Raw genomic sequence first — 18,274 nt, 5'->3', positions numbered from 1 at the left:
TAGTATTAGTTTAGTTATATTATAAGATGCATCCTCCTGGGCCATGTCTTTAGTGCAGTACATATTTTGGGTCCCACCTTGTACCTTCGTATTACATCAAATTAATAAAGTCTTCGCATGATATGATTGTATGTGCAGTATAGTCCACAATTGTAGGTAATATACAAAAAAAAATGTGGTAATATACAATTCAATATACATTTTTTTGTTAAACTTCACCCACTGGGGCATAATTAATAGTCTGAGGGATTCACAATAGGTTCTATACAGTATCTCACATAAGTGAGGACACCCCTCACATTTTTGTAAATATTTTATTATCTTTTCATCTGACAACACTGAAGAAATGACACTTTACTACAATGTAAAGTAGTGAGTGTAAAGCTTGTCCCCTCAAAATAACTCACACAGCCATTAATGTCAAAACAGCTGGCAAACAGCTGGCAACAAAAGTGAGTACACCCCTAAGTGAAAATGTCCAAATTGGGCCCAAACTGTTACAATTTTGTGTGGCCACCATTATTTTCCAGCACTGCCTTAACCCTCTTGGGCATGGAGTTCACCAGAGCTTCACAGGTTGCCACTGGAGTCCTCTTCCACTCCTCCATGATGACATCACAGAGCTGGTGGATGTTAGAGACCTTGCACTCCTCCACCTTTCGTTTGAGGATGCCCCACAGGTGCTCAACAGGGTTTAGATCTACAGAAATGCTTGGCCAGTCCATCACCTTTACCCTCAGCTTCTTTAGCAAGGCAGTGGTCGTCTTGGAGGTGTGTTTGGGGTCGTTATCATGTTGGAATATTGCCCTGCGGCCCAGTCTCCGGAGAGAGGAGATCATGCTCTGCTTCATTATGTCACAGTACATGTTGGCATTCATGGGTCCCACAATGAACTGTAGCTCCACAGTGCCAGCAGCACTCATGCAGCCATAGACCATGACACTCCCAGGACCATGCCTGACTGTAGGCAAGACACACTTTTCTTTGTACACCTCACCTGGTTGCTGACACAGACGCTTAACACCATCTGATCCAAATACGTTTATCTTGGTCTCATCAGACCACGGACATGGTTCCAGTATTTCATGTCCTTAGTCTGCTTGTCTTCAGCAAACTGTTTGCAGGCTTTGTTGTGCATCATCTTTAGAAGAGACTTCCTTCTGGGACAACAGTCATGCAGACTAATTTGGTGCAGTGTGCGGCGTATGGTCTGAGCAATGACAGGCTGACCCCCCACCCCTTCAACATCTGCAGCAATGCTGGCAGCACTCATACGTCTATTTCCCAAAGACAACCTCTGGATATGACGCTGAGCACGTGCACTCTTGGTCGACCAAGGTGAGGCCTGTTCTGAGCGGAACTTGTCCTGTTAAAAAGCTGTATGGTCTTTGCCACCATGCTGCAGCTCAGTTTCAAGATCTTGGCAGATCCTCAGAGAGTTCTTTGCCATGAAGTACCATGTTGAACTTCCAGTGACCAGTATGAGAGAGTGAGAACGATAACACCAAATTTAACACACCTGCGACCATTGTAACACTTACGAGTCACATGACACCCCGGGGAGGGAATATTTCTAATTGGGCCCAATTTAGACATTTTCACTTAGGGGTGTACTCACTTTTGTTGCCAGTGGTTTAGACATTAATGGCTGTTTGTTGAGTTATTTTGAGGGGACAGCAAATTTACACTGTTATACAAGCTGTACACTCACTACTTAACATTGTAGAAAAGTGTAATTTCTTCAGTGTTGTCACATAAAAAAGGTATAATAAAATAGTAACAAAAATGCGAGCTCACTTTTGTGAGATACTGTATGTATGGCCCCCATCAAGTGTCCTAATATCCCAAAGTAGGTCTTCCTCTTCTCTCAACATCTGCTGCATTATACCTTTTTTACAAGCCTGACACCAAACAGTGGTAGCCAAAATTTACAGCTAACATTTACCATTATTTTCTAAACACTTTAGGTGATATTATATATAGTATGGCTGACTGCCAACTGTTATACTGTAATAAAACTCTTTTGTGAAAAAAAAAAAAATAAAACTCACTAGAGGATAAAGCTTTAAAGCATCTGCTCCATACCACACCACTGCCACAGACAAAAACTACCATAAATACACAATTGGAAGAAGTAAAAAAGAATGGTGGATAAAAGGTTGTCAGTAGATCATTTAGATTGCAATGGGGCACAGTGGCTTTGGTAAGGCTACCCTCAAAGAAAAACAGGGTGTCCTAAAAGCAGGGAGCCCAGATTTAGAAAATGAAATGACAGCCCAAACAGTTGGTCCAAAAGCTTGCTGATCCTTTGATTTTTATTACATCTAATTCTTTATGCAGTCCTCCAATCTTTCCATCAAACTCAAGCCTTGAAGTAGAGGGAGATCTTTGAGCCTTCAAAACACATGGACTGTGTTTTCTTTATTTATGGTGTGGTATGGAGCAGATGCTTTAAAGCTGTATCCTCTTGTGAGTTTTATTACAGTATAACAGTACACATTTGACATTATTATTTGACTTAAATGTGTACTGCCCTATTATTTCAGTTGTTACTTTGTTCTTTTTAGTTTTTAACTAGAAGAAACCCTGAACCCTTTTTTCAGATTTATAGATTTAGCAGCACATGGGCTTTCAGTGACCCGACATTTGTCAACCATACAACATTAGGAAGAATGAATTGTGCATTAAACTAGCAATGCATAAGAGAGTCCTCAAAACACTCCCCCCCCCCTTTTTTTTTTCATCCATATTAACTATGTTGGAGAGGAGGTCAGTTCACCAGAAAGAAGTGTGAATATCTTTGATGGAACACATATTCTTTTGATCCCTAGAACCACTCTTTACCAGGTGCTCCTAGCATTTTCACCACTTACAAGGCTATGGCTGTTGTCATTTCATCATTAATCACTAACATACAGCAACAGCTTGCATGCAGATGTATGTATATTGTTTGAATGATAATGAAATCTTTGGATCTCATTGGAATTCTGAAGCCTCCTCATAATTATAGTGTCAGTGAATAAAAATATACATATAACCACATGCAGATATATTCAAACCCATATGCAGTAACAGAAACTCTAACAGTCAAACTGTATAGGATAATCACCCCTTAGGTATATGTGCTCACAAACTATCACCAGAACTGTAATTAAAATAAATAGCTTGATTCATTTTTGCATGTTTGATTTTTGAAGTAAACATTCTACATGCTGATTATTTCCTACTCACATTGTACCAATTCATATATATATATATATATATATATATATATAAAATCTATCTATTGCTTATTTATTTTTTTTCTTCTGGAGAAAACCTAACACAGAGCATGAAATATAACATTGTATCAGCTGCACTCAAGAGAAATTCAAGTCTGAAGTTGTGTTATTCACTGATGTTTTCTCCGTTCTACTTCATTTTATTAGCACATGACTCTGTTAACCTGATCTTAAAAAACACCATAAAGAAAGACCACATCTTGACAAAGTTGAACCTTAAGTCTGCATTCTCTATGTTATTACTGTAGCTGCAGCTTCCAAAAACGTGGCCACTGAATATATGCTTGTATGGATAGAGAGATTTCACAGTTATTCTGAGTTCTTCTATAAAGGTGTTTTCCACAAAAAAGGAAAATGACCGTCATCCTCCATGGAGGTGTATTGCTTCTCAGCTGGTCCTTTCCAGTTTGTACCATCATTACAACTTAGTTATTTGAGTTTTGTGACAACAGACCAGTCATGGATGGGGGTGGGTTGGGGGAGGTTTGGGCTGTCTCCTCCCACCTGTTCCCCCATCCATCCATTAGCAGCCATGTACTCCCAGTGTGGAGACACTAAATTAGGAAGTGTTAGGACTGCAGATAAAACAGGGTGCCGTGTAGTGGCTCGGCAGCTTACACATGCGTGTCAACTAAACCCCTGTTCTTTGTATCATGAGACAGGTCTAGTTGGTTGGTGACAAACTGGAGGGTGAGTACATCAGACTGGGGGCTGGCTGACTTCCATGCACCTCTTATAATCCTACAACCTCATTTTTTTCTTGATAGAGGGATGGAGACGCCGGGCACTACCTGCTGGGGTCTCACTTAAAGTCCCACCTAGCCTATTGTGTTTAATTACCGTCATCCTTGGCCTTAAAAATATAAAACTGTCAAGATCTTCTTTATACTTTCTTCAGGAATTGACCCTTATAGAAGCTTCATCAGCAACAGCTACATGGATGTACTTGTCACCACATCTCTGGGACAATATATATAGTGACCGTGTTTTCCAGCAAAGAGGGAGCTCTAATAGGCAAATATTATTATTTTCGAAAAGCCCTATTATATTTCCATGCTGGTGCCTCTTAGCAGACAGGCGCTCTTTGGACTATAGCCTATTTACTGGAAACCAGAAGCAACACCTTACTGAAGCATGATATACAGAAATGAGCGTTCCATCTTTCCACTAAAGTTACATTACTGGTCATTAGAAGGTATTGGGACTGCAGCCCAGACCATAATAACAATGAAATGGTCACAGATAAAATTGGCTAACCCATATTAACTTCCTTTACTGTGTGTTTTTCAATAATAGCTTATTAAAACAAGAAATGGCTGTGTGATACAGTGTCAGGAGGTTATCTGCAATAAAGGGAGGAAAAAACAATCTATTTTATTTCCATGACGGCCAGGCTATTTTCCATGGGAGTGTAAATAAGAATTGGCCGTGCTTCCCATTTACAGACAGAAGGGATTAGCTGCAGGATGCCATCCTAACAAAAGCAGAGCAGGTGAACCAAGGACCTGGCACCACTGCACATGGAGTGGGAGGGGAAAGCGGGTACATGGCTACACATAGAAAACTCATTTGACCCTTCTCAACAAACTTTAGAGGTCATTAAACAAGCACTTTGGCAAATGGCACATCAAAACTATATTATCAGTTCTCTAATCACTAATCTAACATTTTTCCCTTGATATGTCATAATGACTTTGGAAATTTTTTTTAAGATAATACTCTTGGCCCGGTCTTGGCAAACTGCAGCACCCACACTGTCCTGGGAGTAACACCAGCATGCAAATGCCACTTAAACACCCCAGTATCCAATGATATGCCGGGTAGCTTATGTGGTTTGGAAACAGATGGAATTTTTTTAGCACAGCTGTCTGGCAGTGTATAATTTATTTCTCTCTCCTGTCTTTTTGGCTATCGAGCTACATTCAACAAATGTGATGTCATTTAAAGGGAGTTTGTGGCTAACAAAATAGTCCTTGGACAAGCAGAAGTTCACCGATTAGATAATGTTGGCATGTTCCTGCTGAGTTTGTCAATCTCTGGGTTTTGTTATAATGCAATGCTAAACTCACAGGGGGTGCAGCCATGATGAATTATCTGCAATGTCCAGGCACACAGTAGTGATCACTCTTACAGACAACATTTAGCTTTCTAAAAGGGTAAGAGCTTAAAACAGAATCAGTCACACATTGGCCATTGCTGCCATTGTTAATCCTCTCCCGAAGGTGCTAAATGGCTGGCCTGTTATATTGCCTCCATGGCTTTAACATGTTCTGAGTCACTCTTACAAGAATGCAACTCAGGAAAAGAAATAGAACTCCTTCTTATTTAGTCATGAGCAGACTGGACTGTGGGTCAATATGGCAGCAAGGCCATTAGCTTTCTTGTAAAAAAAAAAAAAAACAAGTCAGCAATGGAATACTACATATTTCTCTCCTTTTCTTTAAGTAAGAATTTGGAATTCAGTCTTATTAACTGTGCAGGCTTACTTAAGAAGGAAGTATATTGTCTTCCTTTTATTTGGCTTTACTTATTTGCAGTTTGACTCTTCCTCTTGAAATTCAGTTCTAAGATGTCTGGTAATGAAAAAAAAAAAAAAACCATACCCAAGCTCAACAGCTGGACATTAAGCATACATGCTGAAGACTAGTGCACAAGCTTGGATGTCCAATTCCTCATGTGATAAATCAAAAGCAAGAAAACAGCTGGCCAGTGGCCACCTGGTGTACTCTTCTAGTTACTCTTTGTTGGCTACAAAGTAAGGATACAGTGTAAAACTTCTAACATGTTTCAGCATTACAGCCTTCCTCCTAGCATGTATGGTAGTTACTACCCTGTCAACTACCTGTATCCCAGCTTCTGAGTGTACATAACAGCGTTAACAGTTTCCTTTACTACAATTTGCTTTGTGACACAGTTTCATGTGGTCATGAGATAAAGAAGCTGACACAGAAAAATCTAGCACTGAAAGGCCACACCATAATACTCCAATCAAAAAAATTGGTTCATCTCAAACATAGACGGTGTATAAAATTCAACATGTTTTGGGGGTGTCAATCACAACCCAAGGTGATTGTGCAAATCCTTTGTGGTACAGAAGCTGCCAACAAAAAAACTTTATACACTGCCTGGCCAAAAAAAAAAAAAAAAAAGTCACGACCTGGAATTACCTAAGCAAATAGGTAAACGCCTCCTATTGGATGGTTTCTGCATGGGCAATTATCTTTCAGCTGGCAACAAGTTATACAACCCCAACTGTTGCAATGAGTAGCTCCTCATTTCTAAAACAACCATGTCGAAAGACAAATCCATGATCGTGGAAAAGATGTTAGTCTGTTTGAGAAGGGTCAAATCATTGGCATGCATCAAGCAGAGAAAACAGGAAAATGCAGAAACTACTAAAATTGGGTTAAGAACTGTCCAACGCATTATTAAAAACGGAAATGGATAGTGGGGAACCATCGTCTTCAAGGAAGAAATGTGGTTGGAAAAAAAATGCTGATTGATCGTGATCAGCAATCACTTAAATATTTGGAGAAATCAAATCGTAGAAAAACAACAGTAGAACTCAGGGCTATGTTTATTAGTGAAAGTAAGAGCATTTCCACATGCACAATGCAAAGCCGACTTCCTGAATATACTGAATGACCAGGTTATTCCATCGATGGATTTTGTCTTCCCTGATGGCACGGGCATATTCCAAGATGACAATGCCAAGATTCATCTGGCTCAAATTGTGAAAGAGTGGTTCAGGGAGCATGAGACATTTTCACACATGGATTGGCCACCACAGAGTCCAGAACTTAACCCCACTCAGAATATTTGGGATGTGCTGGAGAAGGCTTTGTGGTCCGAGTCTCCCATCATCAATACAAGATCTTGGTGAAAAATGAATGGAACACTGGACGGAAATAAATATTGTGACATTGCAAAAGCTTATCGAAACAATGCCACAGCGAATGCATGCCGTATTCAAAGCCAACAAAATATTACAGTATGTGACCTTTTTTTTTTGGTGGCAAGACTAGGCATGCTCAGAGACGAAAGAACACGTACAAAGTAATCCAACACATGACATCCCTTCTGAAGTAGAATTCTGTCGTACGGGAAAATTCGTATGAAAATAACCTCTTCCCTTTCCATATCAGACTAGCATGCCACAAAAAACGTACGACAGATCGTTCGATAGTCTGATCGTGTGTACGGGGCTTTAGTTAAAAATTTTACCAATAAGACATAAAAGAGATAAAAACTGGCCGGGGTTTTAATCTATCATAACTCTTACCAAAATTAAAAAATAGGTACTCTTGAATATTTTAATAATGGAAGAATATTTTAATAATGGAAGAATAAACCTACAGATTGTTGCCTAGACTCACTTTTGACTTAAGCCTCGTACACACGCAACGATTATCGGCCGACCGATCGTCCGACTTTTGTCCAGAGTGGTGTTTTGTTGGTTGGAATGTGCCTAGACTGCACACAAATTTTCTCGGCCAACAAAAATCTACTTCAGAAGTGATGTCATGTGCTGGTTTACTTTCCGTGTGTTTTTTCTTCTCTGAGCATGCCCAGTCTTGCTCATCAGATTTTTGCCTGCCGAAATCTGTACTGACTGATGGAAAATCGGCCGTTGTGTTGACGGCCAACAAAAATTTTATAGCCTGCACACCAGATTTTTTTCGGCCGAAAAGTCGGAGTCGGTTGTCGGAAGCATCATACTAACAAGCCGAAAATCGGCCGATCGGACGTTGGCCAAAAATTCCCGCCCAATAATCGATGCGTGTGTACAAGGCATAATTCTCCTTACGTAAAAGTCCCCAAAATTCTGCCATTCCTTCTAATGGTAATGTGAGTTTATAAAGTATAAGTAGTATAAGTTTTAAAGTATAACTAAAGGCAGAGGGGAAAAGGATTAGAACACCTGGGATTTTTTATTGCTGTCTGTGGCCCAGTTAAGGAGATTAACTCTCTCTATTTATCATTGAAAGTAAAAGAAAATCCCACATTTTGGGTTGTCTCTAGGAAAAGTAATAGAGGGGGAATCTTTCAATGGGGACACTAGTTCTGGTGACCTCAATTTGCAGGGATTTCCTGTCACTTCCTGTTTGGCTATGGGACAGGAAGTGAAGTGAAATCTCCACAATGGGACACATGGTGAAAAAGAAAAATCTGGGTAATGGGATCTAAGAGATTAATAGGCTGCATGAAACACTCCCAAACCATTCAAGCTGGGGAAGTGGAATCTATGTGATCGCAGGCTCTGAATGACATTTAGGACCCCCATACAGCAGTATAACCCCCCCCCTTTGCTCTATGCAAAATGAAAGAAAAAGTTTTGCTTCTATTTCTACTTTAAGTCTGCTTTATAAAATTGTGATATTGCCTATGTTACAGATCTGCCTAAAATTCATGCAAACTTGTGATACTTCAGCAGAAATACACAGATGATATAGAAAACAGAAGAAATAATCTGATTGCCGAAGATAAAAAATAAATAAACTTTTTGGGCGTAATGCCAAGTTTGTGATGTGTAAGCGTTATCTGCGTTGCCATCATCAGCCAACAGAGTAAATCCAGATTTCATTTGTAAAGTAACAATTTGGACTCAATAGATTAACATCCTGCGTCGCCGAACAGGTAGGCTTAAAATAATGGATTTATTTCATGTAAAAACAATAAGCTGAGCTCGCAGGAACGGTGCCTTTCACTCATTACTGTTTGATGTAGCTAGTTGTTACACTTCACTGGAGAAAGGCTGCTTGCTGCAGCATTGAATGAAGATGTTTAATCTTAAACAGAACATATTACTCCATCCTTTGTACAGAGAAAGGAAAACGCTTATTAATACTGCATCACAACCTGCTGTCGTGTGAGGGTATAATGTACACAATGGATTGACATGAACTGCCACTGACTTCTAAAGGACAGTCAACAAGGGAATCACGGCTTTAACTCTTCATCTGCTGGAGGCTCTGATCAAGCCTTTGACTTTCAAGCCTCATTATCCTCTTAGAGTATCAGCCAATGCAGGGGTTAATCAGCGAGTGGGTGGGGGGGGGGAAAAATAAACCAGTTTTAAAAAACATGAGCCAGCTCCAATCTCCCACACTGTCTGGGAGGCTCAGAGGGTGTTTTCCTTGCAATAAAATCCACTTCTGCTGGCCGATGCAATGTGGTACAGGAGCATCCGTCTTTAACCTCTTCAGTGCCAGGGGCAAGAGTGCCACCAGGGACCAACCTGTACACATTGCTGGACCCAAGAGGATATCCCCTACATGTAATTATTGTCAAGTAGAAGCTTCCATACACAGAAGAACTGACATTTCTCACCCACTATAATATACAATACAGTATAGCATTTTACTGCGATAGGTTTAAAGATCGGATCAGCAAACTATAACAAGTAACGCCGGACATACACTATAATATCTCTTCTGTATTTACTAAAACTATTAAATATGTGAACAAACCTAAACAATCCATTCAAATACTGTCTAATCAGACAGATCCTTTGACTACATAATTGATGGCAGATCAAAGGCTGGATACACACTATACAACTTTTGTTGTTAGATTTCCTTTAGATTTACCTTCAACTATGTGGTTCAAGGGCCTGACTGATTGCATACAAACTGAAAATGTTTAGATTTGACCACATATTATATGGTTTTGGTAAATCTAAATAAAAAAAAAATCTAAAGACAATTGTATAGTGTGTATCCAGCTTAAAGTTGGATACGCACTATGCAACTTTTGTTGTTAGATTTCCTTTAGATTTACTGTCAACTATGAAGTGTAAAGCTGGATACACACTACACAACTTTTGTTGTCAGATTTCCTTTAGATTTACCTTTTCTATGTAGTGTAAGGACCTGCCTGATTGCATACAAACTGAAAGAGTTAAGGTTTGACCTTATATTATATGGTTTTGGTAAGTCTGAAGCAAAAAGTCTAAAGAAAATTGTATAGTGTGTATGGCCCAAAAGGGCCTGCCCGATTGCATACAAATTGAATGTTTTTAGGTCTGACCTCATATTATATGGTTTTGGAAAATCTAAAGGAAAAAAATTTAAAGAAAATTGTATAGTGTGTATCCGGCTTAATGGGCCATACACACTATACAATTGTCTTTAGATTTTTTCCTTTAGATTTACCAAAACCATATAATATGATGTCAAATCTAAACACTTTCAATTTGTATGCAATCAGGCAGGCCCCTGCACTACATAGTTGAAGGTAAATCCAAAGGAAATCTAACAACAGAAGTTGTATAGTGTGTATCCAGCTTAATGCCCCGTACACACGTTCCGATAATCGTACGACTAATGTTTCGTAATTGTTGCATGTTACTAAAATTGAAACCAACTCTGCGTACAAACCATCAGATTTTCTTCCTACGATTCACTGACCAAGTGTATTTTTCGTAGCTACGTATCGGAAGTGATGTCATATACGTCTGACCCCTGCGTCGTGCAACGTCATTTGACTATTTCCGATCATGCGTGGTATTTGTCGATCGACTTTTAGCGTACGCATACTGTATTATCGTTCGATAAGATGTCATACGACAGAAGTTTTCCTGTTTGTCCCTTTGGATTTTGTTGGACCAACTGTCGTGATCGGCTGTCGAAAGCTGTGTACTAACGATCAGATTATCGTGAGATCAGGTCGAAAGCGGGTTTTGTCGCACAATTATGGGAACATGTGTACGGGGCATAAGGCTGGCCAGACACTTTAGAATCTGGATGTACAAAGATTGCACAATATACTTTAAACGATGTAACATAAGGACTAATCTAAACAATCCATTCAAATTGTATCCAATCAGGCAGGCCCATGCGCTTAATAGTTGATGGTGGATCTAAAAGAACTTGTACACTTAGATATTGTTAAGAAGATTGTACAATTACATTGTATAGTGTATGGCCAGCTTTAGATCTACCATCAACTACAGATGAGCTTGAGCATCCTCCCAACTTACCTCTACCTGAACTCTGAACTCACACTCTTTTTAGTACTCCAATGAGCTGTGAGCTGGGTTATTCCCGCCCCACAAACTGCCTCTATGTTTACGTAAGCTGCAAGGCAGGAATGACCTGGCCTGAAGCCTATTGGAGGAAAAAAAATTGTGCAAGTTCGGATAGGGTAAAGATTGGAGTTCAGAGGTCACCTGAGCCCATCTCTAGTTGATGGTAGATTGAAGGCTGACTATACATACACTATACAATCTGATTGTACAATCTCTTTTAGATATACTATCCACTGCAAAAGCCTGTCCAAATAGCTACAATTTGAATGGATTGTTTAGGTTTGTGCTCATATTACATCGTTTTGGTAAACTGATGTGAATGTGCAATGTATATGTAAAGCGCTGCATAAATTGACAGCGCTATATAAGTACCTGAAATAAATAAAATAATAAATTTAAAAGGAGATTGTATAATTAATGTAATATAAAGATTGGTGTAATGGGAAGAGAAACCTAAACAATCCATTCAAACTGCATCCTATTAGGCAGGCCCTTGCACTATATAGCTGATGAGTGATCTTAAGGAAAGCGTATAGTGTATGGCCATCTATTAGAAGATTGTATAGTCAGCCTTAGGAATTGTCATCTGCTAATCATACATCTAGATCAATGTATGGAGAGATCTACCAAAGTCATTGCACCTTGAAATCCAAATGTTTTGGAGGAAAGAGCAGCTGATGATACAAAGAGACAAGTGTCGCTATCCAGAACATGATTCCATTATAAAAGGAAAGTCATAGCACTGTCTGATCAGCTCTTAATGAACCTCCCCTTTTCCTTTTCATGTATGGTTACCTTAATAGCTCAGCACACAAACACACATTCACCCCCTGCTGGACACAGCTCCTGCCAGCAAGAACAGCTCCAGCTTTGCCACTCACTGACAATACAAGACTGCCAGGCAGGTGTCACTTTACCAAAGATGATGGGGGGGGGGGGGGGGGGGGCTTCATTTATCAAGTGTTTAGCTTACAAATGATGACAATAAGTTGCTGCGAAGGGGATTACCTGGTAAATCACCAACTGCCTACAATCAATGGAATATAGAAAAAGAATAAAAAAGGAATCCATACAGGAAGTACACAGTGTATCACACCAAGAAGAAAGAAGTCCTGTCTATGTCATGAATAAAGCAGACGTCTCTGCACTGCAGTTAAAAGCCCTGCTGCTGTATTAATTCTTAGTGACACCCAGGTGACCTCTGACCTGTACAGGACAGCAACAAATGAAGTAATTCTGGTTATTACTGGGTAATGGGAGCTGGGAGATTAATAGGCTGCATGCAACACTCCCAACCCATTCAAGCTGGGGAAGTGGAATCTATGTGATCGCAGGCTCTGAATGACACTCAGGACTCCTCTACAGCATTTTAACCATGTCCATGCTGGAGGGGGGGAAAGGACTTCTGTACAACATCTTAACCATTTTCATGCGGGAGGGGGGGGGGGGGGGGAGAAAGGGCCCCCTATTCAGCATTTTAACCATTTCCATGCCGGAGGGGGGGCGAAAGGGCACCCTTTCCGGCATGTTAACCATTTCCATGCCGGAGGGGGTGAAAGGGCACCCTTTCCGACATGTTAACCATTTCCATGGCGGAGGGGGCGAAAGGGCCCCCTTTCCAGCATGTTAACCATTTCCATGCTGGAGGGGGTGAAAGGGCCCCCTTTCCAGCAGGTTAACCATTTCCATGCCGGAGGGGGTGAAAGGGCCCTCTTTCCAGTATGTTAACCATTTCCATTCCGAAGGGGGCGAAGGGGCTCCTTTACTGCATTTTAACCATTTCCATGCTGGAGGGGTTGAACCAGCCACACATTGCCCATTGCTTAACCTAAGGTGTCATCCACTAAACAGCCCCTGATCATTAGGGTAGGAGGCAGCCTGTGTTTACACAGGGATATTCCAGCTTTCAAGGCAGAGTTTATTGGCAGAATTTAATCCTATTAGTCCCTGGGCAGTCAGCATTAATCTAGGAGAAATCACCCAGCCTAGAAAATTAGAAGAAAAGAGGAGACGCCAGCCTCTGCCATCAGCCCTGAACTGTCCACACAGCATCTTTATCATTTTACCATCATTGATCTTTGTTTTGTTTTTTTTGTGACAATGTATAATTTAGACAAAACAAGAGTGCCGAGTCCCTGAGCATGGCAGGCAGGAGAGTGTTTACAAGGCATGATCATGTTTATCAATAAGCACACTTTGTGGATGAAGACATGCAGGGCTGGATGACATTAGAAGTGACACTTCGGGGTCCAGCTGCCACTGGGGATCAATAGATAGAAGAAGACTTTAGCGATCCCTAGGTTACTTACTGGTATATAAGGCTCCATGCGTGGTGCTTCTATGCGCTGGGAAACCAGCAGCATTTTGGACTGGAGATCCACCAGATATTACATCCACTTTGGTGTATTGGTAAAAGCCCCAAGGTAAAAAAAAATAGAAGCAGAAGAAGAAGAAGACTGTGCAGTCAGGAGGAGGCAGACAGTGTGCTGTGTCTATCAATGTATATCAATGTATTTCCTATTAGACTCCAGACAAAAGCATCCCAGTGTAGCAGTTGGCTAATGATTCACCCAGTGCCTGTCTCAGACTGCTCACTACATTTCCATCAGCCCACTGTTCCTCACTTCAGGGAGGAGTCTCCGGCCATTCAATTACTGATAGGACATTTACAAGTGCTGTGTCACCGGGGGGGGCGGGGCCTGATTACAGTCACTTCATCTTAAAGGGGAAGCGTTCCCTTCTGCCTCCCGATAATTACATGGCAGTGTGGGGAGGACTGACCGGATCGCACAGTCCTCGGGAGAGCTTGTCCTCAGCTAGGTGACAAATGTCATATTCTCATCTCCTCCCAGACACGGGGGATCATATGGGGGGGGGGGGGGGGGGCACATACTGTGACAACCCTAGGGAGGGGGGCACACACTGTGACAACCCTGGGGGGGGGGGGGGGGCACACACTGTGACAACCCTAGTCCATCAATGCAGAGAAGGATCCAGTGTGCAGAGCCTCCTTATTAAAGAAAATAGAGATTGTATAAATATAGTCAGAGACTTTACTATTCCTGTCTTCCCTTTTCACCATTCAAGTCACACTAAACTCTGGGGGGGGGGGTATCAGTATGCATTCTTATAGGAGGACTTCACCCAAAAGGGGACATTTCACTTTTCTGCCTCCATCCTCTCCTTTACTACTCCAGGACATTTGGGGGGGGGGGGGGGAGGGGGGGCAGGCAGGGCAATATTTAATATTGATTGGACTCTGGGAAAATATTTTCCTGCCCCCTCCCCATGCAATTTTACTTTCCACCCCAACATCCCAAAAACAAACATATAGACTTATCTCAAACTTTAATGGGTAATACTACCCCCATCATTACACAGGAAGCCTTCCCCCATAATACCTCCATCATAATACAGGACTCCTTCTCTATACTACCCCCATCATTACACAGGAAGCCTTCCCCCATAATACCTCCATCATAATACAGGACTCCTTCTCCATACTACCCCCATCATTATACAGGACTCCTTCTCTATACTACCCCCATCATTACACAGGACCCCTTCCCCCATACTACCCCCATCATTATACAGGACTCCTTCTCTATACTACCCCCATCATTACATAGGACTCCTTCCCCCATACTACCCCCCATCATAATACAGGACCCCTTCCCCCATACTACCCCCATCATTACACAGGACTCCTTCTCCATACTACCCCCCATCATAATACAGGACCCCTTCCCCCATACTACCCCCCATCATTACACAGGACTCCTTCTCCATACTACCCCCATCATTATACAGGACTCCTTTTCCATACTACCCCCATCATTATACAGGACTCCTTCTCCATACTACCCCCCATCATAATACAGGACCCCTTCCCCCATACTACCCCCATCATTACACAGGACTCCTTCTCCATACTACCCCCATCATTACATAGGACTCCTTCCCCCATACTACCCCCCATCATAATACAGGACCCCTTCCCCCATACTACCCCCATCATTACACAGGACTCCTTCTCCATACTACCCCCCATCATTATACAGGACTCCTTCTCCATACTACCCCCCATCATTACACAGGACTCCTTCTCCATACTACCCCCCATCATAATACAGGACCCCTTCCCCCATACTACCCCCCATCATTACACAGGACTCCTTCTCCATACTACCCCCATCATTATACAGGACTCCTTTTCCATACTACCCCCCATCATTACATAGGACTCCTTCTCCCATACTACCCCCCATCATTACATAGGACTCCTTCCCCCATACTACCCCCATCATTATACAGGACTCCTTCCCCCATACTACCCCCCATCATTACACAGGACTCCTTCTCCATACTACCCCCATCATTACACAGGACTCCTTCCCCCATACTACCCCCATCATTATACAGGACTCCTTCTCCATACTACCCCCCATCATTACACAGGACTCCTTCCCCCATACTACCCCCATCATTACACAGGACTCCTTCCCCATACTACCCCCCATCATTATACAGGACTCCTTCTCCCATACTATCCCCATCATTATACAGGACTCCTTCTCCATACTACCCCCATCATTATACAGGACTCCTTCTCCATACTACCCCCCATCATTACACAGGACTCCTTCTCCATACTACCCCCCATCATAATACAGGACCCCTTCCCCCATACTACCCCCCATCATTACACAGGACTCCTTCTCCATACTACCCCCATCATTATACAGGACTCCTTTTCCATACTACCCCCCATCATTACATAGGACTCCTTCTCCCATACTACCCCCCATCATTACATAGGACTCCTTCCCCCATACTACCCCCATCATTATACAGGACTCCTTCCCCCATACTACCCCCCATCATTACACAGGACTCCTTCTCCATACTACCCCCATCATTACACAGGACTCCTTCCCCCATACTACCCCCATCATTATACAGGACTCCTTCTCCATACTACCCCCCATCATTACACAGGACTCCTTCCCCCATACTACCCCCATCATTACACAGGACTCCTTCCCCATACTACCCCCCATCATTATACAGGACTCCTTCTCCCATACTATCCCCATCATTATACAGGACTCCTTCTCCATACTACCCCCATCATTATACAGGACTCCTTCTCCATACTACCCCCATCATTATACAGGACTCCTTCCCCCATACTACCCCCATCATTATACAGGACTCCTTCTCCCATACTACCCCCCATCATTACATAGGACTCCTTCCCCCATACTACCCCCATCATTATACAGGACTCCTTCCCCCATACTACCCCCCATCATTACATAGGACTCCTTCCCCCATACTACCCCCATCATTATACAGGACTCCTTCCCCCATACTACCCCCATCATTATACAGGACTCCTTCTCCCATACTACCCCCCATCATTACATAGGACTCCTTCCCCCATACTACCCCCCATCATTACATAGGACTCCTTCCCCCATACTACCCCCATCATTATACAGGACTCCTTCCCCCATACTACCCCCCATCATTACACAGGACTCCTTCTCCATACTACCCCCATCATTACACAGGACTCCTTCCTCCATACTACCCCCATCATTATACAGGACTCCTTCTCCATACTACCCCCCATCATTATACAAGACTCCTTCTCCATACTACCCCCATCATTATACAGGACTCCTTCTCCATACCACCCCCATCATTACACAGGACTCCTTCCCCCATACTACCCCCATCATTATACAGGACTCCTCCCATACTACCCCCATCATTACACAGGACTCCTTCCCCCATACTACCCCCCTCATTATACAGGACTCCTTCTCCATACTACCCCCCATCATTACATAGGACTCCTTCTCCCATACTACCCCCATCATTACATAGGACTCCTTCCCCCATACTACCCCCATCATTATACAGGACTCCTTCCCCCATACTACCCCCCATCATTACACAGGACTCCTTCTCCATACTACCCCCATCATTACACAGGACTCCTTCCCCCATACTACCCCCATCATTATACAGGACTCCTTCTCCATACTACCCCCCATCATTACACAGGACTCCTTCCCCCATACTACCCCCATCATTACACAGGACTCCTTCCCCATACTACCCCCCATCATTATACAGGACTCCTTCTCCCATACTACCCCCATCATTATACAGGACTCCTTCCCCATACTACCCCCATCATTATACAGGACTCCTTCCCCCATACTACCCCCATCATTATACAGGACTCCTTCTCCCATACTACCCCCCATCATTACATAGGACTCCTTCCCCCATACTACCCCCCATCATTACATAGGACTCCTTCCCCCATACTACCCCCATCATTATACAGGACTCCTTCCCCCATACTACCCCCCATCATTACACAGGACTCCTTCTCCATACTACCCCCATCATTACACAGGACTCCTTCCTCCATACTACCCCCATCATTATACAGGACTCCTTCTCCATACTACCCCCCATCATTACACAGGACTCCTTCCCCCATACTACCCCCATCATTACACAGGACCCCTTCTCCATACTACCCCCATCATTACACAGGACTCCTTCTCCATACTACCCCCCATCATTACACAGGACTCCTTCCCCCATACTACCCCCATCATTATACAGGACTCCTTCCCCCATACTACCCCCATCATTACACAGGACTCCTTCTCCATACTACCCCCCCCCCCCATCATTATACAGGACTCCTTCTCCATACTACTCCCCATCATTACACAGGACTCCTTCTCCATACTACCCCCCCATCATTACACAGGACTCCTTCTCCATACTACCCCCATCATTATACAGGACTCCTTCTCCATACTACCCCCCATCATTACACAGGACCCCTTCCCCCATACTACCCCCATCATTACACAGGACCCCTTCCCCCATACTACCCCCATCATTACACAGGACCCCTTCCCCCATACTA

General features: G+C 42.7%; 1 protein-coding gene across 1 annotated transcript in view; it reads right to left on the bottom strand.

The window, feature by feature from the left end:
* Positions 1–13,923, bottom strand: part of MAMLD1 (mastermind like domain containing 1) — a 278,328-nt gene extending 264,405 nt beyond the window's left edge. The window contains exon 1 of the mRNA XM_082263405.1: positions 13,620–13,923. Within this exon, the coding sequence (XP_082119531.1) occupies positions 13,620–13,673 (54 nt within the window). The 5' untranslated portion in view covers positions 13,674–13,923. The remainder of the gene's footprint in view (positions 1–13,619) is intronic.
* Positions 13,924–18,274: the final 4,351 nt, after the last annotated feature.

This window comes from Pelophylax lessonae, assembly GCF_965119305.1.
Source record: "Pelophylax lessonae genome assembly, chromosome: 7".
Taxonomy (NCBI): domain Eukaryota; kingdom Metazoa; phylum Chordata; class Amphibia; order Anura; family Ranidae; genus Pelophylax; species Pelophylax lessonae.
The sequence above is the reverse complement of the archived record's forward strand: the minus strand, read 5'-3'. Positions and strand labels throughout refer to the sequence as shown.